General features: G+C 43.8%; 1 protein-coding gene across 1 annotated transcript; it reads right to left on the reverse strand.

Moving 5' to 3' along the window:
- Nucleotides 1–1,919: 1,919 nt before the first annotated feature.
- On the reverse strand, nt 1,920–26,806 carry LOC108648894 (RING finger protein 112-like). Its single transcript, XM_031893368.1, has 19 exons — nt 26,800–26,806; nt 24,284–24,306; nt 22,411–22,605; nt 19,559–19,696; nt 19,147–19,251; nt 19,000–19,050; nt 18,197–18,253; nt 17,888–17,974; nt 16,268–16,391; nt 16,049–16,179; nt 15,296–15,349; nt 13,583–13,657; nt 9,524–9,730; nt 7,839–7,913; nt 7,557–7,763; nt 6,975–7,049; nt 5,696–5,899; nt 4,656–4,721; nt 1,920–2,800 (listed from the first exon to the last, which is right to left on the reverse strand). Exons 1-19 carry the CDS (start codon nt 26,804–26,806, stop codon nt 2,387–2,389), a joined length of 2,295 nt encoding a protein of 764 aa, XP_031749228.1. The 3' UTR covers nt 1,920–2,386.
- Between the last annotated feature and the right edge of the window lie 701 nt (nt 26,807–27,507).

Here is a 27,507-nt window from a genome sequence, read left to right on the forward strand (position 1 = left end):
TTCAATTAGTAACCCATGTCAGCAATGTTAGACTAGGGCATGGCGCTATTTAACTTTTATGTATGTAACACGCGGATAATATAAGTACATGTGACCTGCAGTACTGAATATTTCAATGAGATTGTAATTAAACCCCATAAAAGTTTGGGCAAGCATGATATACTGGTTATGCACAGCTCGGAGGATTCCGGAAAGTCAGCTAGAGGTATGCTTGTTGTAGATCAATTTAATAAGCCCCATGTGAACTTTACCTAATTATAGATGCAAGAAAATTCACCAATGAGAATTCTACTGACCCAAAACCTCATTATAAATGCAAGAGAAGTGACCAATGAGAATACTGATTCCCAGCACTGTGTCAGACCCCTTGCTGGTACCTTACATATAGAGATAATGATGTCATTTTCCCGTCATTATATGGCACAGGAATCAGACATGGGGATAAAGGGACAGACTTGTTCAGTGCTGGGAAACTGTGCTTAATGCTCCCAACTCCAATTGCAGGAACAGAGAACAGGGAGCCAGATTTATACAGATCAGCTGGGATTCTCATTGGAGGATTCTTTTGCATTTCAATGCTGCCAATGCGGGCCCTAGAGAGCTGGGAAAGTTTTATTGTGCAATATTGCTTTAAGAATACAACCCTGATGTTGCTGGACTACAGCTCCCAGCATGCCTCACCCTTCATTATATGTTACATTATTCTGGGATTTGTAGTCCAGCAACAGCTGAGTAACGTTTGGTTGTGCCGCGCTGTGCAGCAGGGTTTAGTGCCCCTTTAAGTGGGCAGGTTTAAGACAAAACCACAGTAGGGGATCAGGGAACCCTTCAGCCTATTCTGCCTGTGACATCATCCAACTTGGTTACAGGCTGGAGAGCAATGTGATTGGCTGGGAGCATCTGGGAAAAGAGGAGGACAGGGTTTGGAACCAAATACACGGAATGGCCAATAGAGGTTAAAAAGGAATCCCTGCTGCAGAATCCAACCAGCTCCGGAGAAGCAGAGAGAGAGAGAGAAAGGCTGCGGTTGCTCAGCTTGAGAGAAGCCTAGATCTCCTGTGCTCCTACAGCATGATAAATGCTCTTTCCTTTATTCTATCTTCATATAAAATGTATATTTGTTTGCTGCAAAGCTTTGTGTGGGATTTATTTCCCTCCCAGCGGTGCCCACTAGGTGGAGGCACTGAGCTATAAATCCCTGTTCCTTGTCTCCTTCGTAAGTGAAGAGGACTGATTGCGGCAGGAACCATGCAAGAGTTAAAGTGAGTGTAATTCTGTTCTACGGGAGTGTGCCGAGAAAGAGTTAAACTTTAGCAGTAGGTGAGTGGGATTCCAGGGTCCCCCCTCCCCAGTCTATATGCCGCATACTGCACCCCCTGTAGTTCCAGATGGGCAGAAGGTGGGGGGGAGCACAGGTGGGGGGGGGGTGGGAGGAGCAAGCCGGTGGGGGCCACAGCTGAGGGGCGGGTTGAGCTGACCCAGTCCGACCCTGTTCACACTTATCAGATTGTCAATGACTTGGGCCACTGTAAATGTTAAACAAGGTTATCTGCTTTATTAACTGGAACAGGGTCAGACTGGGCCCGGTGGGCCCCGGTGGCCCAGACCCGACCCTTGCCGGCGGTCCCCCCGGCCAACAGTGTTCCTCCCCTGAAGTGTTAAACTTAAGCGCGCTCAGGGGAGGACCTTGGGCAGGGGCCCCTGTGGGGGGTTAGGGAGGCTCAGTTGGGGCCTCTGTGGAGGGGGGCTAGGGAGGCTCAGCGGGGTCCCCTGTGGGGGGGTAGGGAGTCTCAGCGGGGGCCTCTGCAGATGGGGGGCTAGGGAGGCTTAGCAGGGGCCCCTAGGGGGTGCGGGGGATGCAGCCGGCGGGGGCACCCCCAGTCTAACCCTGCACTGAAACATCACATCAGGCTTCAACCTTTGGTCTCAATTGATATTTATTCAAATTACACAATACATTTAATTACAGATTTAGTTAATTGAATATCTTGGCTGGTAACAAGCGCACAGGAAGGAAGTAGTACTTGCTCAGCAGCTCCCCAGCCCCAAAGTACAAGCCCCCCTACCGTGTTCCCCACCTAGGGGTTCCAATATACGTGGGGTCTATCTGCATAACTGAACCAAATCCACTCTTTTAGGATCTGAGTAGAGTCCTAGAGTGACCTTGTACAGGACCTAGTCTTTCCTACATTGAGGTCTTCTCCTACTGAAGCCTCAGACTTCAGAGTCCAAAGAATATTAGATTTGACTTCCTTCTTTGTTTTTGTTTAATTAGGTTCCAGGAAAACATTGTCACCAATTTAGAGTTTAGGCAACTTGTCCTTTAGTCATAATCGTAAAGTTGCTCCTTGTAGTTCTGCTGCATTCTCGGCCTAATTCCTTCCACCTATGGGTTATTTCTTTGCCTCATTACATAATAGGTTCTCCCCAACACGACAATAGTGCCGACTATCACTGCCCCCCCAACGACTGTTGCCAATAGTGGTGCTTCTGCAGCTACAGCTACAAGTGATGCCCTTGCAGATAAACCTTTAGCCGCTAATAAAGTTGTGGTGACCCCACCAATAATCCCTTGTATCTTAGAAGAATAGTCACTGGAGTACTCCTTGCAGAACTCCTCCTGCTTTTGATCCAAGTGTGATTTCAGTTCATCCACAAGAATCTTTCGGTCTTCCTTATTAATGCCCTCAAGGGAACTCATAAAGGCAACTAAGTACTCATTGACTCTGTCCTTGATCTTGGACTCAATTACAGATGGAATCACCATCAAGGGGTTCCACAGAGATGATGTTTCTTCTTTCTACAGTGGCAAATGTATGAATTAATTACATGCGTGAGATCTATAATTCCACCCAACCACTAACTAATACATTCCCACTGCTACTATAGGCACCATCTCTCCCTACTATACCTGCTATCCCACAGCCCCAGTCCCTTCCCAGAGGCTATTATCCCCCCACTGCTACTATAGGCACCATCTCTCCCTACTATACCTGCTATCCCACAGCCCCAGTCCCTTCCCAGAGGCTATTATCCCCCCACTGCTACTATAGGCACCATCTCTCCCTACTATACCTGCTATCCCACAGCCCCAGTCCCTTCCCAGAGGCTATTATCCCCCCACTGCTACTATAGGCACCATCTCTCCCTACTATACCTGCTATCCCACAGCCCCAGTCCCTTCCCAGAGGCTATTATCCCCCCACTGCTACTATAGGCACCATCTCTCCCTACTATACCTGCTATCCCACAGCCCCAGTCCCTTCCCAGAGGCTATTATCCCCCCACTGCTACTATAGGCACCATCTCTCCCTACTATACCTGCTATCCCACAGCCCCAGTCCCTTCCCAGAGGCTATTATCCCACTGCTACTATAGGCACCATCTCTCCCTACTACACCTGCTATCCCACAGCCCCAGTCCCTTCCCAGAGGCTATTATCCCCCCACTGCTACTATAGGCACCATCTCTCCCTACTATACCTGCTATCCCACAGCCCCAGTCCCTTCCCAGAGGCTATTATCCCAATGCTACTATAGGCACCATCTCTCCCTACTATACCTGCTATCCCACAGCCCCAGTCCCTTCCCAGAGGCTATTATCCCCCCACTGCTACTATAGGCACCATCTCTCCCTACTATACCTGCTATCCCACAGCCCCAGTCCCTTCCCAGAGGCTATTATCCCCCCACTGCTACTATAGGCACCATCTCTCCCTACTATACCTGCTATCCCACAGCCCCAGTCCCTTCCCAGAGGCTATTATCCCCCCACTGCTACTATAGGCACCATCTCTCCCTACTATACCTGCTATCCCACAGCCCCAGTCCCTTCCCAGAGGCTATTATCCCCCCACTGCTACTATAGGCACCATCTCTCCCTACTATACCTGCTATCCCACAGCCCCAGTCCCTTCCCAGAGGCTATTATCCCCCCACTGTTACTATAGGCACCATCTCTCCCTACTATACCTGCTATCCCACAGCCCCAGTCCCTTCCCAGAGGCTATTATCCCCCCACTGCTACTATAGGCACCATCTCTCCCTACTATACCTGCTATCCCACAGCCCCAGTCCCTTCCCAGAGGCTATTATCCCCCCACTGCTACTATAAGCACCATCTCTCCCTACTATACCTGCTATCCCACAGCCCCAGTCCCTTCCCAGAGGCTATTATCCCCCCACTGCTACTATAGGCACCATCTCTCCCTACTATACCTGCTATCCCACAGCCCCAGTCCCTTCCCAGAGGCTATTATCCCCCCACTGCTACTATAGGCACCATCTCTCCCTACTATACCTGCTATCCCACAGCCCCAGTCCCTTCCCAGAGGCTATTATCCCCCCACTGCTACTATAAGCACCATCTCTCCCTACTATACCTGCTATCCCACAGCCCCAGTCCCTTCCCAGAGGCTATTATCCCCCCCACTGCTACTATAGGCACCATCTCTCCCACTGCTACAGTCAATATCTTGACTTACTATACATCCTTTATTTATTACTATGCATTTATTATACTGTACATGGACAAAAAAATAAAAGTGAAGTACCTGCCCCCTTGACCAATGTATAAAACACTTCCAAATAATATTCTATACATACAATATATATATAATCTATAATATATGTGTGTGTATTGCTGAGCATACTTACCATTTGGTTTAGATATACCTTAAATGTTCTCATAGTTCTTTCTATGGATGTCCAAGCATTAAATACCTGAATAGAATAAAACTGATTATTACAGGATTTTTTTGAAACCTAGCTTTTATTTTTCCTTCATTCTTTGGCATTAGAGGACCAGAAGAAACTATCAGCATGGACCTCAATAAGCCCCCTGTGTTTATGTAACGGGATATGGGACGTATTTACAATTAGTGAACTGAGTGCCTGGCAAGAAATGTAGCGTTCTAGATTCTAGATATCAGTATTTCCCAAAGAAGATCACAAGAAACTGATTGTTCTCATTGAGACAGTGGGGAAGGTATTCATTGCAAAGTAACGAAAGTTTGGGTGCTCTGACGTTCAAAGGGGTCATTAACACAACCCGGTGGCCCAAGAGGAAGTGCTAAGGTGGGTAAGAGCCTAGGTGTCCCTACAATGACTATGTTAGCATTGTACTAGAGCGAGGAGGCACAGGTTAGAGAGCAGAGGCCTGTGGCAAGTTACTCAATGCAGGAAGCAGCCTGCAAAGTGCAAAAAAAATTGCCCCTTTTTAGGCTTTTTGTATTTTGCACGCTGTGCCCTGTATTGTAGATGAGCCAAAACTGTCTCAAGTGAAGATTGATCTGGAGACTTATGTTGTGGATCACCAGTTTCCAAGATAATGTGGGGAAAAAACTGGGGATTACATAGATAAGGTGAAAACTATATTGCTTCCATTTTTGCCCAAACGATACCATAAGTCCAATGTAACTAATATGTGGCGACGATGAGCTAATGTTGGAACTCTGAGATACCCAGTCCCCCTAACCGGACCAGGGTGGTAAGGACCCTTTCTTCAGATCCTTCTACTCTTTGCTTTAAGCTTGAATGTATGCAATATCATATGTTATGATCCAGTTGTCAAGTTTAACATCGTTTCTGAATTCAACACCAAACTGTACATTCTCCTGAAGGTATCTCAGGAACATCACACAGATTGACTAGGAACAGGCCCCACTGGTGCACCAACACGGCTTTAGATACTGTACCTTGCTATACATGTTACAGAATGTTTCTATCTTTTGTGAGAAATAGAATTCCATTTCCTCGACGAGCAGTTGCGTCTGATGGTCATCAATGCCTTCAAGGCATTCTCTATAATCATCAAGTAACTCATTAGCTGCACTGCGCAAGTCATAGTTTACTCTGAAAGGGTGCTGACCCCTCCGGATAAGTTTGAATTTTTCTAATTCCTAGGACAGAGAAATTGTACATTAACAACAGATTACCTTTAGCCAGTGGGTTCAGCACAAAAGTATAGAAAATGTAACGTAAAAACATGTGACCCAGCCCAATTATGGTTTGATTACGTTAATGGCAAATGTGAGTAGCACCTTCGGAAAGAAAGGAGTAGTTAGGAAATGTTGTATAATGGAAATCCCCAGGTCAATCCCTAGTGCTTTCATACTATTTATTTGCCCAGTAAATCCATTGATCAAGGTCTGAAGGTCATTTCCTAAAGTCAAGGGGAGGCTAATTAGGAACGCAGTGCCCCTTCCAAGTCAAGGGAAGAGGTCCTCAGGGGAAGAGGTCCGTTTTAACTTGATTGAGGAGGGGTAATGTCTAGGCACGTCAATCAATTTTCTTTCTATTCATAGATTTTGCAGCATTACCATTGTTTTCATGCAGAGGAAAAGCCTATAAAAAATGGCAGCGAGGGCTAGAGTCCTGTATTGGGTCAAGCACCCATGAGTTTTGGGCAGAAGGTCCCTGTTTTTCTGACCATGGGGTGTAGTCCCAGCTAAGGTGCAAGAGTGGTCCCACCCACCCTCCCCTGTGGATACCACAAGTTTTTTTTCCTCTTACCCTACTGGTTTGGCTCCAGAGTGACATCACTTCCTGAAAACTGTAACATCACTTCTGATTTTGTGGGTCATAGGTTGGAAAGTAAGTTACCTATTTGCAGTCAGGGGATTGAGTACGGGAAAGTATGGGTTGGGTTTGTGGGTCCGGGTCAGGCACCCGTACAGGAGGGCCTGATCATGGAGACCAAGGTAGATACTGGAGGACCATAACTGCTAGAATGGCATAATCCATGCAGAAATCTCTAAACCACCCCGTTGAAGACTTTCCCATTGCCTAATTTTTTGAAGGGGGCAAGAAGCTGAAATCTAAAGTACGGTGCTCTAGTGGGCAAGTGAGCTCTAGCTTCACTCTATAATAAATATAAACATAAAGAAAAGTGTAGAGAAGGTCTGAGAACATGAGTACAGAAGCTCTGAGCTATGGGAACATGACGTTTCTAAAATGTGTTCCCTACTCACTCACCTTTATAGTTATATTGATGTGGAGCTTCTCTTTGGTGTTTTCCATCATCTTCTGATTTTTAAAGCCATAGAACCTCTGAGGGGAATAAATAAATATAAGGATTATGGAAAGAGTGATCTTGGTTCCTTGGTAATGTCTTCTTCAGCTCTCCTACTCCACTATTTTATGTTTTCAAGTGCATAGCTGTAGCACCTACTGTCACACCCAGGAGAAGTGATCTATGGGGGCTTCTGGTGGAACAGTATATTGGTCATTTCTGTGCTGTAAAGAGGCTCATTCACAATGTTACCTGCAGCAGTTTAGGGATATAAAGGATGTGGTGGGATCTTGCATCAAAGACCCATAAAGTTCTAACTGTGTCCCTAGGGTTTATACATTGTGCTTAAATAATGGCACCATGCCACCCAAGCCACCAAGAAACCATCACAGTGGGGCTGAAATTACAAAAGTGGCACCTCTTTCAACATTTCATCACCTTCTTTTATACCCCCAGTATGTCTTTTGCCTTCACCGGGCAGCAACTGTTGACCAGTACCAGACCATGTCCAAGACCCCACCAGTCCCTCCATTCTCTATTTGTACCTGGGAGTAGTCAAGACAGAACTTTTGCTGCTGTTCTAAGAAACAGGATTCCAGATCTTTTTCGAGCCTTTTCTTTTCTTCAGTATCATCTCCTTGTAGTGATTGTTTGAAGCTACAAAGGAGTCCGGTTGCCGTATCGTTGATGCTCGACTCCATTCTTGCTGGACTCACAGTTTGTTCCTTGATCAGAGACTCAACTTCTTTTGACTGGAATTGTAAAATACAAACATGAATAAAACTGAATACAGAGGAACATGTATGTAAAACGTGCTCGCTACTCACTTTTAGGGTTATTTCAGTCTGAAACTGCTCTTTAATATTCTCCATATTCTTTTGATTCCGAAATCCATAGAACCTCTGAGGGATACGAAAAATAAATATAAGGATTATATTATGAGGAACAGTTCCTAAAGGAGAGGTCTTGGTCTGCTGTATTTGGCCAACTCCAAAAGTACAGGCGCATGTTACATATTTTCCACTTCAGATGCACCAAATCCACTTTTTAGGATTTGGCCGAACCCTTCGTAAAGGACTCAATTACCGAACCAAATCCGAATTCTAATTAGCATATGCTAATTTGGTTTTGGAATGGTCACATGTTGAAAAACTTTCAACTTCCGTGTTTACGTAACAAAAAGTCACATGATTTTTAGGATTCGGATTCAGTTCGACCAGGAGCGTGAATTCAGCCGAATCCAAATCCTGACATGAAAGGCCCAATCCCGAACCGAATCCTGGATTCCCTATTTTCCACACGTCAACTGGCGGCAAAATAACTATTGACCTGTAGCACCTTCCCCACATTCCAAAACTAAAACCCCTTTATTTACTTCACATGGCTCAGATCTTCAACAATACACAACGTTTCAGCAATGAAATGTTGAGTATTATTGGAGATCTGAGCCAAGTGACTTCTGGAAAGTTCTGTGACCTCAACAGTTATGTTGCCACCTTTCTGAAAAAGACCTTTACCGGCCGGTATGGGGGGGAGGAACAAGGGGGGGGGGGCAATAATGTAAAAGGGGTGGTCCTATAAAGTAAAAGGGGAGGGGATATTACTCACAATGACCAGAGGGTAGGATATGGAGCAATCCAGGAAGACAAAAAGGTAAGTTTGGGGTGGATTGAAGGTGGATCAAGAGAAGGCTTATCCTGAGGGTATTACAGATTTACCAGCTAGACCAATAAAATACCGGCCAGGTGGCAACACTAGTGTGGTCATTCAGAGACTCATATATAAAATGGCATTGCTTTGGGATTACAGCTGCACCCTGGAGATGTGACCTATGGGGGCTTCCAGAAAAATCAATTATTGGCCATTTCACCACCCTACAGAGGTCAATTTTCAATTCCACTTCTAGCAGTGACAGACATGGTGGACAGAAATTGTCAATGGCCATCGTTCTAAAAAAGACTTTTACCGGCCAGTGTGAGGGGGAGGAACAAAGGGGGTGGACAATGATGTAAAACGGTGGTCCTATGAAGCAAAAAAGGGAGGGGCTTTTACACAAAATGGCCAGAGGGCAGGATATGGAGCAATCCAGGAAGACAAAAAGGTAAGTTTGGGGTGGATCGAGAGAAGGCTTATCTTGAGGGTATTACAGATTTACCAGCAATAGTTGTATTACCAGTTAGAGCAGTAAAATACCGGCAAGATGGCAACATTAGTGTCTTCATTCAGAGACTCATACACAAAGTGGCATTGCTTTGGGAGGACAGCTGCACCCTGGAGCGGTGACCTATGGGGGCTTCCAGAAAAATCAATTATTGGCCATTTCTTCACCCTACAGAGGCCAATTTACAATTCACTATTTCTGGTGGACAGAAATTGTCAATGGCCTCCTGACCTTTCTATTTACCCCCAGTTTGTTGGTTTCCTGTTGCTGTGCATTAGGGGGAACAAACCTTGACCTTTACCAGACCACCAGCATCCCATCCCCAACAGTCCCTCCATTGTAATATCTTACCTTGGAGTAGTCTTTACAGTGCTTTTGCTGTAGTTTTGCCAAAAACTGTTCCAGTTCCTTTACAAGCCTTTCCTTCTCTTGGGCGTCATCGCCTTGAATTGATTGTGTAAAGTCACCCAGGAACTTAGTTGCCTTCTCCTTGACGTTGGACTCCATTTGAGAAGGACTCACATTTCTTCCCCTCCTCAGAACAGACGCTTCTTTTGACTGAAATTTCAAAACTCTAATGTTAACTGTAGTTACTGAAGGTGCTACCAGTCACAGTAGGTTAAGAAGGCAATTATTAAAGGGGAACTCTGCCCAAACATGATTTCAAACAACGTTGCAAAAATATGCAGTCTTTTTAAAATATGGTTTGGAACAGTTCCATAAGCCCCGCCCAATGTTGATCTGGCTGACAAATAAAATGTAACATTAGTCGCCTGTCCCTCAGCCTGCCTTCAGCCTGCATCCTCCCAATCCCACAATTCCCTGCTGCACACGTGATGTCAATAAGGAAAGGAACATCCCAGTGCAATGCATTGTGGGTTATGTAGTTCCTGCATGCTGTCTGTAAGCTGTGGAGAAGTTGTAACAATGTGTAACATCAATGTTTTAGTCCCTCCTCCCCTGCCAGGATTACAAATGATGCAGAAAGAGAAGAACTGTTTTGCAGCTGGATTTCAGCCTATAAAAACGGTATTTATTCATATGTTTTGAAGGACAAATTACATAAGAATATTAGGGGTTTCTGTATTATTTGGGGCTCTTTAACAAATGTAAGTTTGAAAGTGGAAGTTCCCCTTTAAAAAGATGTAGACATGGGCTAAGCAGGCAGTGGTGTATCTGGATCTGTCCGTGTATACTATCTGTAAATAATACTGTTGGCTGGTTATTTTTACCCCCAGGGGACTTGCGTTATTTTTACCCCGAGGTTGTACTATATATTATGTATTAATAGGAATACATTTAGGTACTTACCTGCAGTGGGGCGGCAAATCTGTACTGCGCTCTCTGGAAAATATTTATTCTCTGTAAAAATTGTATAAAGTTTGTTCTTCAGTTTAGGGGACACCAGTTTAAACCGATTCCCCAATGAGAATTCTACTGACCCAAAACTTAATTATAGATGCAAGAGAAGTGACCAATGAGAATGCTGATTCCCAGCACTGTGTCAGGCCCCTTGCTGGTACCTTACATATAGAGATAATGATGTCATTTTCCCGTCATTATATGGCACAGGAATCAGACATGGGGATAAAGGGACAGACTTGTTCAGTGCTGGGAAACTGTGCTTAATGCTCCCAACTCCAATTGCAGGAACAGAGAACAGGGAGCCAGATTTATACAGATCAGCTGGGATTCTCATTGGAGGATTCTTTTGCATTTTAAAGCAGCTGCTGTTACATTAATGTGGGTTTGTAGGCCCTTGTAGTGATTACTACAAGACACTGAGGAATTTAACAAATTATACATCTTGGTATATAACAAAAGACCCCAGTCATGAAGAGGAAAATAATTTAGATATAGGAAGACCAAGATATACGATGAGTGGGAGCAGGAAATACAGTACATTTTGCAAGACAAATATAAGAAAAGAAACAAAAACTCTGTGGGGCTCATTAATCAACACTGAGCAAATCTACAGTGGGCAGCAACTTATAGCAACCAATCAGTGACTGCGGGTAAAACATATCTGTAGTAATAAGTCAAATCAACTGGCTGAGTTTTTCTTGAAGACATTTCATCAGGCTTCCAACCGGCTTTCTCAGTTCAGAATCCAAGTGGCTTTCTCAGTTCAGAATCCAAGTGGCTTTCTCAGTTCAGAATCCAAGCGGCTTTCTCAGTTCAGAATCCAACTGGCTTTATCAGTTCAGAATCCAACCGGCTTTTTTAGTTCAGAATCCAACCGGCTTTTTCAGTTCAGAATCCAACCGGCTTTTTTAGTTCAGAATCCAACTGGCTTTCTCAGTTCAGAATCTAACCGGCTTTCTCAGTTCAGAATCTAACCGGCTTTCTCAGTTCAGAATCCAACCGGATTTCTCAGTTCACAATCCAACCAGCTTTCTCAATTCTCAATCCAACCGGCTTTCTCAGTTCCCAATCCAACCGGCTTTCTCAGTTTAGAATCCAACCGGCTTTCTCAGTTTAGAATCCAACCGGCTTTCTCAGTTTAGAATCCAACCGGCTTTCTCAGTTTAGAATCCAACCGGCTTTCTCAGTTTAGAATCCAACCGGCTTTCTCAGTTTAGAATCCAACCGGCTTTTTCAGTTCAGAATCCAACCGACTTTCTCAGTTCAGAATCCAACCGTCTTTCTCAGTTCAGAATCCAACCGTCTTTCTCAGTTCAGAATCCAACCGGCTTTCTCAGTTTAGAATCCAACCGGCTTTCTCAGTTTAGAATCCAACCGGATTTCTCAGTTCACAATCCAACCGGCTTTCTCAATTCTCAATCCAACCGGCTTTCTCAGTTTAGAATCCAACCGGCTTTCTCAGTTTAGAATCCAACCGGCTTTCTCAGTTCAGAATCCAACCGGCTTTCTCAGTTCAGAATCCAACCGGCTTTCTCAGTTCAGAATCCAACCGGCTTTCTCAGTTCAGAATCCAACCGGCTTTCTCAGTTCAGAATCCAACCGGCTTTCTCAGTTCAGAATCCAACCGGCTTTCTCAGTTCAAAATCCAACCGGCTTTCTCAGTTCAGAATCCAACCGGATTTCTCAGTTCACAATCCAACCAGCTTTCTCAATTCTCAATCCAACCGGCTCTCTCAGTGCCCAATCCAACTGCCTTTCTCAGCTCACAATCCAACCGTCTTTCTCAGTTTAGAATCCAACCGTCTTTCTCAGTTTAGAATCCAACCGGCTTTCTCAGTTCAGAATCCAACCGTCTTTCTCAGTTTAGAATCCAACCGGCTTTCTCAGTTTAGAATCCAACCGGCTTTCTCAGTTCAGAATCCAACCGGCTTTCTCAGTTCAGAATCCAACCGTCTTTCTCAGTTCAGAATCCAACCGTCTTTCTCAGTTTAGAATCCAACCGGCTTTCTCAGTTCAGAATCCAACCGGCTTTCTCAGTTCAGAATCCAACCGGCTTTCTCAGTTTAGAATCCAACCGGCTTTCTCAGTTCAGAATCCAACCGGCTTTCTCAGTTCAGAATCAAACCGGCTTTTTTTCAGTTAAAAATCCAACTGGCTTTCTCAGTTCAGAATCCAACCGGCTTTCTCAGTTTAGAATCCAACCGTCTTTCTCAGTTCAGAATCCAACCGTATTTCTCAGTTTAGAATCCAACCGGCTTTCTCAGTTTAGAATCCAACCGGCTTTCTCAGTTCAGAATCCAACCGGCTTTCTCAGTTCAAAATCCAACCGGCTTTCTCAGTTCAAAATCCAACCGGCTTTCTCAGTTCAGAATCCAACCGGCTTTCTCAGTTTAGAATCCAACCGTCTTTCTCAGTTCAGAATCCAACCGTATTTCTCAGTTTAGAATCCAACCGGCTTTCTCAGTTTAGAATCCAACTGGCTTTCTCAGTTCAGAATCCAACCGGCTTTCTCAGTTCAAAATCCAACCGGCTTTCTCAGTTCAAAATCCAACCGGCTTTCTCAGTTCAGAATCCAACCGGCTTTCTCAGTTCAGAATCCAACCGGCTTTCTCAGTTCAAAATCCAACCGGCTTTCTCAGTTCAGAATCCAACCGGCTTTCTCAGTTCAAAATCCAACCGGCTTTCTCAGTTCAGAATCCAACCGGCTTTCTCAGTTCAGAATCCAACCGGCTTTCTCAGTTCAGAATCCAACCGGCTTTCTCAGTTCAGAATCCAACCGGCTTTCTCAGTTCAGAATCCAACCGGCTTTCTCAGTTCAAAATCCAAACGGCTTTCTAAATTGGATGATTGGCAAAACGTCTTCAAGAAAAACACAGCAAGTCCAGTTGATTTGACTTATTACTACAGATATACCCTGACCTGGATGAATAAGAATATTTACAAACATGCAGGCATGAATGCAACATTTTGATTGGCTGCCATGGGTTACTGCCCACAGGCAAATTAACCCAGTGTTGATGAATGACACCCTGTGTGTTCACTCACCATGCTGCGTATATACCCTTGGAATTGCTCCTTCACTCTTTCCATGTTCTTGTGATTTTCAAAGGTGAACAACATCTGAGAAAAATAAAAATGAGAGATAGCATAGATGATTTGGGAGGAGGTGCCCCCAATGTATTACAATTTGCACCTTCATCAGCATTCTTAAAGCCCTAGCACTTTCTGTCTATGGACTAGAACAGTGCTGTCCAACTGGCGGCCCGCGACCCCCCTCTGTGTGGCCCCCCACCTGTCTGGCTGCTTTGATGGCTTACTCTTGTGTAAGTTTTAAATGGTATCAGTACTGTGATTAACTGCCCCCCTGCATGGTTCTCACCTCAGATTCAGGCTGTAATCAGGCTGTATTGTTTAAATATGTAATCCCCTGTACTGTTCACACCTTTTAATCTCTGCATTGTTCACCCCCTGCAGTGTTCACACCTCAGGCTCAGGCTGTAATCACCCACATTGTTCCCCTGTTCACACCTCACGAGCAGTAGAAACCCACAAATAATCCCTGCACACTACAAAAAGAACATATACTGAGGTGGTACTGCAATTAAAAAGTTTTTTAATATATAGTTATTGTGCAGACTGTAGGAGCAGTGCGTTGTGTCACTGTAGGCTGCCTGTGTGTGCCACACAGGCAGGGTAGGGAAGGCAGAGTATGGCACACACAGGCAGAGTATGGCACACACAGGCCAAGTATGGCACAAACCAGCCAAGAATGGCAAACACAGTGAAAGTATGGCACACACAGGCAGGGTAGGGAAGGCAGAGTATGGCACACACAGGCAGGGTAGGGAAGGCAGAGTATGGCACACACAGGCAGGGTAGGGAAGGCAGAGTATGGCACATACAGGCAGGGTAGGGCAGGCAGAGTATGGCAAACACAGGCAGGGTAGGGAAGGCAGAGTATGGCACACATAGGCAGGGTAGGGCAGGAAGAGTATGGCACACACAGGCAGGGTAGGGAAGGCAGAGTATGGCAGTTTTTGCTGTACTACAACCATTAATATGGGTATGGTCATGTTATAACATGGGTGTGGTTTCAAGTGGGTGCGGTTTCAAAAAGGGGAGTGGTCAAAACTGGCTTCCATTATCGGCCCTCCACCACGTAGGTCGGAAAAATTCCGGCCCTCGGTACAACAGAAGTTGGACAGCACTGGACTAGAAGAATGAAATGAAATATAAAATGTTTAAAGTAGGTTTACATTTACAGAGTAACATAAACAGAATTATGATATTAACAAACCACCTGATTAGATAATCCTTACTTGCAGCCTTGTGCTAATATCCTTATCATTTACAGTAGGGGGTACATTATCCCTTATAATACATGAGTGATACTCAGAGTTCCCTGTATAACTCAGCCTGCAGCCTTGTGCCTTTATATGGGCACAGAACCCCTCAGTGACTGCTAATATCCTTATCATTTACAGTAGGGGGTACAGTATCCCTTATAATACATGAGTGATACTCAGAGTTCCCTGTATAACTCAGCCTGAAGCCTTGTGCCTTTATATGGGCACAGAACCCCTCAGTGACTGCTAATATCCTTATCATTTACAGTAGGGGGTACATTATCCCTTATAATACATGAGTGATACTCAGAGTTCCCTGTATAATATCCTTATCATTTACAGTAGATACAATAGTTGTTACTACTTTCCCCCTGAGGCTATAGAGCTGATAGAATTAAATGGAGATAGTTACCTGCAATGGGGAGGCAAAGCTGTACTGTACATTCTGCAAAATGTTCACAACTCTCTGTAAAGAAATGAAATGTTAATACTGAAGTTCACAGGGCCACATTGGCCCCCAGGAAAGTACATTCACCAATGAGAATTCTACTGACCCAAAAAGATGTAGGAGAAGTGACCAATGAGAATGCTGATTCCCAGCACTGTGTCAGGCCCCTTGCTGGTACCTTACATATAGAGATAATGATGGCATTTTCCCGTCATTATATGGCACAGGAATCAGACATGGGGATAAAGGGACAGACTTGTTCAGTGCTGGGAAACTGTGCTTAATGCTCCCAACTCCAATTGCAGGAACAGAGAACAGGGAGCCGGATTTATACAGATCAGCTGGGATTCTCATTGGAGGATTCTTTTGCATTTCAATGCTGCCAATGCGGGCCCTAGAGAGCTGGGAAAGTTTTATTGTGCAATATTGCTTTAAGAATACAACCCTGATGTTGCTGGACTACAGCTCCCAGCATGCCTCACCCTTCATTATATGTTACATTATTCTGGGATTTGTAGTCCAGCAACAGCTGAGTAACGTTTGGTTGAGCCGCGCTGTACGGCAGTGCCCTGGGCATTTATGAACCAAAGCCCCCCCTCCACTGAAGGTAACCAGTAGCTGCTAAGAAGTCTTCAGTCTACAGATGACTATGGTCACCATCTTAACAATAATCTTTTCAATGAGAGGCTTGAAAGACACAGAAATAATGTCACAGACCTTTAATATGTTTCCCAGCTGAGCACACGTCATGTGTTCCCCTTGTCTGTCGGTTTTTCTATGGAGCCAGAGGTCCCCCACCAGGGTGAATATGTAATTCGTGAGGAGATTCCTGAAATCCTCATCCATATCTGCCATAGAAAGGGAAGGGGGGGGGAGAGTGAGAAGGACTAGTTGGGGGTTTATGGAGAGGAAGGAAGCCAAAGGGTTTGGTGTTACCTGATAACTTCCCTTGGCTGCCAGTCAGCAGGCCTTTCCCTGGGTGGGGCAGGAGCGAGCAGTCGGCTAATGGGCCCCTCAGGGTCTCTGACACCAGTCTGTATGAAGGGTCATTCTGCAGATTCTTATGGTCAAGAATAAAATATAAGGGAGTGAGAGAATAGGGATTAATTATGCAGCAAATGTATACAACAATAGCAGCAACAATGGCACAGTCCTGTCTGGGTTCTGGATTAAGGGTAAGCTATGGAACCCGGCTGTTGGGCAATCAGGCAACTGATAATAAAAGAGTTCCCCAGATTGCCCCTGCCTTCAGTAGGTTCTATCCACTATTACTCCTTTATGCTTTCTTACATTTTCCATACCTGCCTTTGTACCAACTAAAGGACCTCACTATTATTCTAGCCAATAAACCTTTCTTCCTTCCATGGTTTTATCCCAACCTATAAACCCTGAATGCCATTTTCCTGCAGATGCACCGACACTGATTCTAAAAGGTTCCAATTATTTTTTATAGGAGTTCAACTCTTATAATTAAATTAGTGGCTCAGAAGTTGGGTTGGAAGTTGGGTCTGTTGATACCCCTGGTTAACCTAGAACCCATCACCCAAGCCACAGCTGTATACACTAGCCGCTCTGCATAGAGGCCCAACTGAGTAGCATGTGGATTGCAGGCCAAACTCTTGAATAATCCATAGTCCAACTTTTATGGGACAGTTGACATAAAGTCATGGATTGAAGTGGTGTTTCAAATTTACTTTTACTATGGCGTAGACATGAGAATTCTAAAACAATGCGAAACTGGTGTTCCTTTTAATTATCTGTGCTTTCAGTGATCCCAATAAGCAAATAACATTTTTAGCCACTGAATGAAAAGAACCAGAACTGAAATGTTACTTGTCTTGTGAGTTTTCAATGCAAAAAGGGAATAAAGTCTTATTGTACCATTTTGTTAATCACAAAACGTTGTGACAACATTATCGCTAAACCATCACCGCTACAGTTTGTGTGACGTGATTATTACCCACAATAAATGCTACTTTTGGACATCCAATTACTGTATATACTCGAGTATAAGCCTAGTTTTTCAGCACCCAAAATGTGCTGAAAAAGTCACCCTCAGCTTATACTCGAGTCGGGTGCCATGGGTCCCTCTAGACTAGCACCCTCTGTCCTTTGTGTGCAAATTAGGCCCCCTGCAACCAGACCCCCCAGTGCCCTGGCCTAGGCTCCCACTAGCAATACTTATTCCCCCTTACATCCCTCCGGGGCCGGGTCTGCTGCCAGTTTGCCAATGTGCAATGAGTGTGGGGTAGTACTCATATTGTTTTTGTTGACCCTCTTCTCTGCTTACAGAGCTAGTTTACTGTTTTTCTTTTAAATAAATATTGAAAAACATATACCCCACTGATGCCTCAATTAATGTAATTTTATTGTTATTTATTTTGATGAAACTTAGCAGTAGCGACTGCATTTCCCACCCTAGGCTTATACTCGAGTCAATAAGTTTTTCCAGTTTTCTTAGGTAAAATTAGGTACCTCGGCTTATATTCGGATTGGCTTATACTCGAGTATATACGGTAGTAATCAGACATCTGATCAGGCCGCATTGATATATACCTCAGTCTCATGGAAAACATAAGCCCGAGCGTCTTCTTTTCCACATCTCGTAAAATCCTGCCAGTCCCGTATAAGGATATTGAGGTGCTATAATACAAAACATGGCACAGTATAATACATACAGGCAATGGCATAAGGAGATGGGTTCAAGTGAATCCGATGAGGATTTGCTGAGCTGCCATAGAGTTACATGGTTGGATTACTGTACTGTGCAAGCTTTGACCTGTTATAGAATAATGGGCTACCTTTGCTTCCCTACTTAGGAGTTTTGTGCTGGAAGCAGACTGACTGACACATTTGCTCACTTACCTGTAAGGCCTGTAGGTCAAATGATCTTCCAACCTTCTCAGCAACATCGAGATACATCTGGAAACAGAAACTACACGCTAACACCACAGCGACATAACCTTCATTGGAACAGTATGTGAGTGATGTTGGTTCCACACACCAGTTCATTTCTAATAGACATCTCCACTAAATCAGTGGTTCTCAGATATTTTGGTTTTACACCACCCCAACCACCCACACACTTTATGGTAATTTGGTCAGGGGGATCTCCAGTGATTCATTTCCATAAAGGAGAAGGAAAGGTAAAAACTAAGTAAGCTTGATCAGAAAGGTCTATGTTAATACAGCCATAACAGGATTCTGGGAAGAAATTCCTTAAGGCTCCTAGAAAAGTCCATTTACATGGGCTTTTTCCCATTTACATGGGTTTATCCTATAGGCTAAAGCTCACCCACTGGGTTTAAAGCAGAAGCCAAGATAATAGCTGATCAGATTCCCAACTACAGACCGGTTTCGCCCTTTTTGGGGCTCATCAGTGTAGCGCAGGGTTTTCTGATCAGCTTAGGTAGAGCCAGGAGTGGGGTTACACGAACAAGCTAAAGGGATTGAGGAGACCACCTCATACGTATGCAAATGTCATAACAGGATTCTGGCCATAAGCACTCACAGAAATGCTGCACTGAGTCCTCTATCAAAAGAAACACAGGATTTCTCGTCTTCCTTTGTGTTCACATGTTCTTCTGTGTCAGACTTCCTGCTCCAACTGTGCTGTGTAATCTGAGCTACCAGCAATTTGACCCACAAACCCATATCCCTATAATTACCTCAAGATAGTCCATTTCTGTAGTTTTTAAATTTGAGTTCACGTTGAAGATCTGGAAATGTAAACAGCAGAACAGCAATATATTGGGATATTTAATACATCTAATACTTTGCTACTGTAAAGTGTAGATGTGGAGGTTGGGACCTACCAGGTAGGAGCTGAGGATCATGGATAAGCCAGAAAGCTTAAGGCAAATGTCTCTTGAGCTCTTAATATCCAGGGAGCCCTCTGTGTCCAACACAAACACGGCCATCTGAGAGCAAAGGGTACATCATGGAATAAAGGTTGATCAGATTTGAGTTTGAGTGAGGATATGGGAGTCTGGGTTTATAAATGGTTTACAAAGGTAAATTGTCTTGGTACGCCCACGTCTTAATTATGCTAAATTTTATTTTATAGGAGGTCTTTTTTGAACAAATGATTCTGAAAACAAAAGAAAAAATTGCATTCTGACGAGGTGAAATAGGAAATTTCAGAAGTAGAAACTGCAAAAGACAAAGCCACCCATAAGACGCAGTACCCAACCAAGGCCAAGTTAACCACATTCTGTTTATTCTGACATTTTCTCCTTTATTCTCTAGAATGAAGGGCTTGCTCCAGATCCAGATCCCCTTGGTTGTGCTGATCATTCCGTCTCTCCACTCAAACCCACCGAGAGGGGCATCATCTGCCCCCAGACTGAGCGGCCGACCCTCCTCCTAAACAGAAAAAGAGGACCTTTTTATTCCACATTGAAAAATCTAACAAAATCGCTAAAAAAAACCCAAAAAATACACTATATATCAAAGTATAGCTTTATTTTACATATTTCACAGCGCTGTACTCAATACTTTGTTTAGCAGTTTAGGCAAATTATAATGAATGGTCATAAGGTCTGGGAAATATTACATTTGTAAATTACTACAGATTAATATTATTAGATAATCCATTTAATTGCTACTTCTCACCTGAACCAAAGGCCAATATTTACCCAAGTGCTGAAAGAGAACAAATCTACAATCTCTTTTGTGCTACAGATGGAACATTTTTTTTATATTTAATTTTTAAATTATGGGGCTAGCCATATTCTTCATTTCCCAGGGTGCCACAACCATGTGACCTGTACTCTGATAAACTTCACTCACAGTTTACTGCTGCGCTGCAAGTTGGAGTGATATCCCCCCACCCCCAGCAGCCAATCAGCAGAACAATGGGAAGGGAGATAGATAGCAGCTCCCAGTAGGTATCAGAATAGCACTCAATAGTAAGAAATCCAAGTCCGACTTGGGACTCCTCCAGTTACATGGGAGTAGGAGAAACAGTAGGTTAGCTGAAAGCAGTTCTAATGTGTAGCGCTGGCTGAAAGCTCAGACTCAGGCACACTTTACTGCTGCGCTGCAAGTTGGAGTGATATCCCCCCCCCCCACCCCCAGCAGCCAATCAGCAGAACAATGGGAAGGGAGATAGATAGCAGCTCCCAGTAGGTATCAGAATAGCACTCAATAGTAAGAAATCCAAGTCCGACTTGGGACTCCTCCAGTTACATGGGAGTAGGAGAAACAGTAGGTTAGCTGAAAGCAGTTCTAATGTGTAGCGCTGGCTGAAAGCTCAGACTCAGGCACACTTTACTGCTGCGCTGCAAGTTGGAGTGATATCCCCCCCCCCCACCCCCAGCAGCCAATCAGCAGAACAATGGGAAGGGAGATAGATAGCAGCTCCCAGTAGGTATCAGAATAGCACTCAATAGTAAGAAATCCAAGTCCGACTTGGGACTCCTCCAGTTACATGGGAGTAGGAGAAACAGTAGGTTAGCTGAAAGCAGCTCTAATGTGTAGCGCTGGCTGAAAGCTCAGACTCAGGCACACTTTACTGCTGCGCTGCAAGTTGGAGTGATATCCCCCCCCCCCCACCCCCAGCAGCCAATCAGCAGAACAATGGGAAGGGAGATAGATAGCAGCTCCCAGTAGGTATCAGAATAGCACTCAATAGTAAGAAATCCAAGTCCGACTTGGGACTCCTCCAGTTACATGGGAGTAGGAGAAACAGTAGGTTAGCTGAAAGCAGTTCTAATGTGTAGCGCTGGCTGAAAGCTCAGACTCAGGCACACTTTACTGCTGCGCTGCAAGTTGGAGTGATATCCCCCCCCCCCACCCCCAGCAGCCAATCAGCAGAACAATGGGAAGGGAGATAGATAGCAGCTCCCAGTAGGTATCAGAATAGCACTCAATAGTAAGAAATCCAAGTCCGACTTGGGACTCCTCCAGTTACATGGGAGTAGGAGAAACAGTAGGTTAGCTGAAAGCAGCTCTAATGTGTAGCGCTAGCTGAAAGCTCAGACTCAGGCACACTTTACTGCTGCGCTGCAAGTTGGAGTGATATCCCCCCCCCCCCACCCCCAGCAGCCAATCAGCAGAACAATGGGAAGGGAGATAGATAGCAGCTCCCAGTAGGTATCAGAATAGCACTCAATAGTAAGAAATCCAAGTCCGACTTGGGACTCCTCCAGTTACATGGGAGTAGGAGAAACAGTAGGTTAGCTGAAAGCAGTTCTAATGTGTAGCGCTGGCTGAAAGCTCAGACTCAGGCACACTTTACTGCTGCGCTGCAAGTTGGAGTGATATCCCCCCCCCCCACCCCCAGCAGCCGATCAGCAGAACAATGGGAAGGGAGCAAGATAGCAGCTCCCAGTAGGTATCAGAATAGCACTCAATAGTAAGAAATCCAAGTCCGACTTGGGACTCCTCCAGTTACATGGGAGTAGGAGAAACAATAGGTTAGCTGAAAGCAGTTCTAATGTGTAGCACCAGCTCCTTCTGAAAGCTCAGACTCAGTCTCACTTTACTGCCGCGCTGCAAGTTGGTGTGATATCCCCCCCCCCTCCCCCCCAGCAGCCGATCAGCAGAACAATGGGAAGGGAGCAAGAGAGCAGCTCCCAGTAGGTATCAGAATAGCACTCAATAGTAAGAAATCCAAGTCCGGCTTGGGACTCCTCCAGTTACATGGGAGTAGGAGAAACAATAGGTTAGCTGAAAGCAGTTCTAATGTGTAGCGCTGGCTGAAAGCTCAGACTCAGGCACACTTTACTGCTGCGCTGCAAGTTGGAGTGATATCCCCCCCCCTCACCCCCAGCAGCCGATCAGCAGAACAATGGGAAGGGAGCAAGATAGCAGCTCCCAGTAGGTATCAGAATAGCACTCAATAGTAAGAAATCCAAGTCCGGCTTGGGACTCCTCCAGTTACATGGGAGTAGGAGAAACAATAAGTTAGCTGAATGCAGTTCTAATGTGTAGCGCTGGCCCCTTCTGAAAGCTCAGACTCAGACAGGGCAGCATTTACTTCCAGTTTGGTGAGGACAACTAACAACTGTCACTTTGGCAAATGGCAAAAGAGCATTTTACCATTCAAACTATTTTTGTATGTGAGACCCTCTTACCCGGCAGGACAGGGCCCTCAGGATGTAGTTCAAGAGGAAGGATTTGCCCCGACGTTTCTCTCCAATCACACAGATTAGGCACACGGGGAGGTCTGATATCTCTCCCTCCAGAAAACAGGTCTGTACAGCAGATTCATCCAGTTGCAGTTGCCCGGAGTCGTCAGTGTGTACCAGCTGGATGGCTTGGGCTGGTTTCTTGGAACAGGAAAGAGAAATCAATCAATAACATTCAATCCCCATAATGAATTTCAATGTGCTTCCTTAATTGTTATTAGTCACTTTGTGGAATAGACATAGTGATAAACTTTGCAGAAGGCCTTCTGTATATCCAATCAGATACATTGTTTTACCTAGCATTCACCCAATCCACAGCCATGGGATGTCATCAGTTATAATCGGAGCTTAGTGATGCAACTTCACATGACTCACTAAAAAAAATATGCGGATATTAGAAGTCACCTTGGAATTCCATGATCTGTCTATGGTCATGGAACTCCTCAGTGACTTATAATGTCCCTATATGTTACAATAGGGGGTACTTTATTCACTATATATTATAAGGAACTCCTCTGTGACTTATAATGTCCCTATATGTTACAATAGGGGGCACTTTATTCACTATATATTATAAGGAACTCCTCAGTGACTTATAATGTCCCTATATGTTACAATAGGGGGCACTTTATTCACTATATATTATAAGGAACTCCTCGGGGACTTATAATATCCCTATATGTTACAATAGGGGGCACTTTATTCACTATATATTATAAGGAACTCCTCGGGGGCTTATAATATCCCTATATGTTACAATAGGGGGCACTTTATTCACTATATATTATAAGGAACTCCTCTGGGGCTTATAATATCCCTATATGTTACAATAGGGGGCACTTTATTCACTATATATTATAAGGAACTCCTCTGTGACTTATAATGTCCCTATATGTTACAATAGGGGGCACTTTATTCACTATATATTATAAGGAACTCCTCTGTGACTTATAATATCCCTATATGTTACAATAGGGGGCACTTTATTCACTATATATTATAAGGAACTCCTCTGTGACTTATAATGTCCCTATATGTTACAATAGGGGGTACTTTATTCACTATATATTATAAGGAACTCCTCGGGGACTTATAATATCCCTATATGTTACAATAGGGGGCACTTTATTCACTATATATTATAAGGAACTCCTCGGGGGCTTATAATATCCCTATATGTTACAATAGGGGGCACTTTATTCACTATATATTATAAGGAACTCCTCGGGGGGTTATAATATCCCTATATGTTACAATAGGGGGCACTTTATTCACTATATATTATAAGGAACTCCTCGGGGGCTTATAATATCCCTATATGTTACAATAGGGGGCACTTTATTCACTATATATTATAAGGAACTCCTCGGGGGCTTATAATATCCCTATATGTTACAATAGGGGGCACTTTATTCACTATATATTATAAGGAACTCCTCGGGGGCTTATAATATCCCTATATGTTACAATAGGGGGCACTTTATTCACTATATATTATAAGGAACTCCTCAGTGACTTATAATATCCCTATATGTTACAATAGGGGGCACTTTATTCACTATATATTATAAGGAACTCCTCGGTGACTTATAATATCCCTATATTTTACAGTGGGGGGTACTTTGTTTACTATCTCTCTTCACTTACTGCAAGTACAGTAATTTTACTAAGGTCCAATACTTACCTGGGCCCCATGGGAGTTACTCCCTGCATCTCCCGGCAGCTCTGGGATAGACTCTGCGCCTGCAAGAATGAGCTTATTAGTCTTGGGTTTCTCTCTCCTTGACACCTGTTTTTACTCTATATAACTGGTACTTACCTGTACATTTTTGGTTTTCCATCCTGCAAAGGAAAATTCATTGTATGAGAGGTCATCAACATAGTTAATAGAGAAACAGATTTTTAATATGACTGAGATAAATTCAGATCAAGCTATAGGGAGCTATGGAGAGAGAGTGAGTTCAGCGCATAAAGCCGCAGGGGGAAAGAGTAGAAAGAAAGTTCCTGGTTGTATAGATGGCTATGGGATTCTACTTGAAAAGTGGGTAGATATACAAGTGCTTAAGGGTTTCTCATTCCCTTCCCTCATTGCTAGGATCTGAATTACCTTAGTAACCAGGGAGTGGTTTGAAAGAGAGACAGGTATATGAATAGGAGAGGGACTGAATAGAAAAATGAAATAAAATTGCAGCTTTACAGAGGCATCGCTTTTTGGCTGAGTCAGAAGAAGGCAAATAATTCAGAAACCATAAAAATAAATAATGAAGACCAAATGAAAAGTTGCTTAGAGCTGGCCGTTCTATAACATACTGAATGTTAACTTAAAGCTACATGAGTACCATAACATGGATTCCTCCATAAAAACAGTAAAGTAAAACCTTCTACCTCAAAACAATATCATAAATTGTTTCAGGAAAAAATAAAACACTTTACTGACAACAGTACCTCTTTAACAATGAGAATGGGAGAGGCAGGAGAGCAGAGCTGAGGGTAATGGATACCCTAATAACTGATTGTTGACAATTTCTGAACCCATAGTTTCAAACCCAAACACCGAGGCTTCCATGGAAGAGTTACGAAGGTCTCCCATTTCTCCCACACGTGTAAGTCTGGGGCCATTAACAGTACCTCTTTAACAATGAGAATGGAAGAGGTAGGAGAGCATAGTTGAGGGTAATGGATACACTACTAACACAAAACCAAAAGATCCATGAAATCACAATAAATGAGCGTAAAGCAGCCTCATTTGCAAATGGTTTATTGTTGACAATATCCAAACACCGAGGCTTCCATGGAAGAGTTACGAAGGTCTCCCAGCATAGCTGAGGGTAATGGATACACTAATAACTGATTGTTGACAATATCCGAACCCATAGTTTCAAACCCAAACACTGAGGCTTCCATGGAAGAGTTACGAAGGTCTCCCATTTCTCCCACACGTGTAAGTCTGGGGCCATTAACAGTACCTCTTTAACAATGAGAATGGAAGAGGTAGGAGAGCATAGTTGAGGGTAATGGATACACTACTGACACAAAACCAAAAGATCCATGAAATCACAATAAATGAGCGTAAAGCAGCCTCATTTGCAAATGGTTTATTGTTGACAATATCCAAACACCGAGGCTTCCATGGAAGAGTTACGAAGGTCTCCCAGCATAGCTGAGGGTAATGGATACACTAATAACTGATTGTTGACAATATCCGAAGGTCTCCCGTAAGTGTAAAGGTGGCCATACACGCACCGATATTATCGTACGAAACCTCGTTTCGTACGATAATCGGTGCGTGTATGGTATGTCGCAGGAAGCTGCTGAAATCGGTCGGCTCGCCGATCGGCCAGGTTAGAAAATTTTGATCGGGCGCCATAGAAGGCACCTGACCAAAATTCTCCCTTCAGAGCTGAATCGGCAGAAGGAGGTAGAAATCCTATTGTTTCTACCTCCTTACCTGCCGATTCAGCCCTGAATGGTGTGTGGCGGATCTGACGATGTTTCGTGCGACCGATGGTCGTACAAAACATCGTCAGATCGCCACATGTATGGCCAGCTTTAGTCTGAGGCCATTAACAGTACCTTGGACCTAAGTACTCAGCAACAACTAGCAGCTAACTTTCCCTTCAAATGGAGCAAGTCCTCTATCACTTATTTGGTTTTGAAGATAAGAAATGACCTTCTTCAATTCTACAAACTTAATTCTATTCCTTATTTGACAGATATTGGGGAAAAAAAAACAACAATCTCTCATGACTAGAACATTTAATGCTCTTAATATGACAATTAATTAAGACACTTTGAGGCAGATTTATGAATTTTTTCCTTAAAAAAAAATCATGAAAAATTAGCGATTGAGTTTTAAAAAAAAAAAAAAAAATTCTTGACCCAATTCGCTAAAGTAGAAAAATTCAATCACATTAATTTGCAAAAGAAACTTAGTCAACGCACAAAAATGTTCCATTATTTTTCAAAATTTTTGAAAAAGCTAAAGCTACATAGTAGCCTGAATTTTGAAAATAAACCTCACACGGACGCTTGCCACATTGGTTGCTGAATTTTTATCCAAGTGGTCAAGAAAGTTCTGGGAGAGATGTACTTCATACCTTAAACCACTGAGCCGATTCTCCTACCTTCCTCCTTGGCCACGAGCAGAGACTGAGCGCAATATAACAACTCACCCTGAGGTCTCTGCTGATACCTGGGGGCTGAGTTTTCCAAGAATGGAAAGTGAAACTAGAAACACTGGTATTGTCCCATACCGGCACTATCTACTGAATGTTCATTCTGGGAGTGGTTCCCTCACTGTAAACCCTGAACTACTACAGTCCTTTGAGCACTTACGGTGCATGGTTCATTCTATTCCTGCATTTATTGCAGTTTAACCAAACCTGACTGTTGATTTATTAAATGTCCAGGAAAAAAAATCTAGAAATCCCATAGGAATGAATCGAATGTTGGTGAGTTTTTATATATTAAGCTCTAAACTCACATTTTGATAAATCTGCCCCCTAGTGTTTGGGTTTGATCAATTCTATACCTGCATAGTACAGAGCTGTCAACCAAGCCCTTGTCATGAGGGAGATAATGAACCACTCCAGGCCTTTCTGGGGTACAATAGTGACATACTAACCTGCTGTTTGTGCTGATCCTGGTCCCTCTCCCATTCCAACATGAGTTGTACTCACATCTCCCATCTGCTCCCTTATATAATCATAATACCACAGCAATATCACATCACCGAATAAAAGCTTTTTAGAAAAACTTTATCTCAAAGAACATGTAATCCCTACATTTTCCTGCCATGTCTATAAGTTGGGCACATCTCCATCTTCCGCCCAAACCCCACCATTTGTACTGCATATATCCCCTTCATTCGCCAATGCCATCTCATTTTCCAAAAACAAATAGCAGCTTTTATAAAGTGTCCATTTCCAGTGTAAACAGACCCAACTGGGCCAGTCTTTCTTCATAACTGAGACTTCCCATACCCTTTACCAGCTTAGTTGCCCTTCTCTGGACCCTCTCTAACTCAATAATGTCCCGTTTGAG

Source organism: Xenopus tropicalis, chromosome 9 (assembly GCF_000004195.4).
Source record: "Xenopus tropicalis strain Nigerian chromosome 9, UCB_Xtro_10.0, whole genome shotgun sequence".
Classification (NCBI taxonomy): domain Eukaryota; kingdom Metazoa; phylum Chordata; class Amphibia; order Anura; family Pipidae; genus Xenopus; species Xenopus tropicalis.

Coding starts and splice junctions, on each gene's coding strand:
- LOC108648894 (XM_031893368.1), bottom strand. Junction 19,252..19,558: donor TAGAGAATAAAGGAGAAAAT/GTCAGAATAAAC, acceptor CTTTGCTCTCAG/ATGGCCGTGTTTGTGTTGGA. Junction 19,051..19,146: donor TGATCCTCAGCTCCTACCTG/GTAGGTCCCAAC, acceptor TTACATTTCCAG/ATCTTCAACGTGAACTCAAA.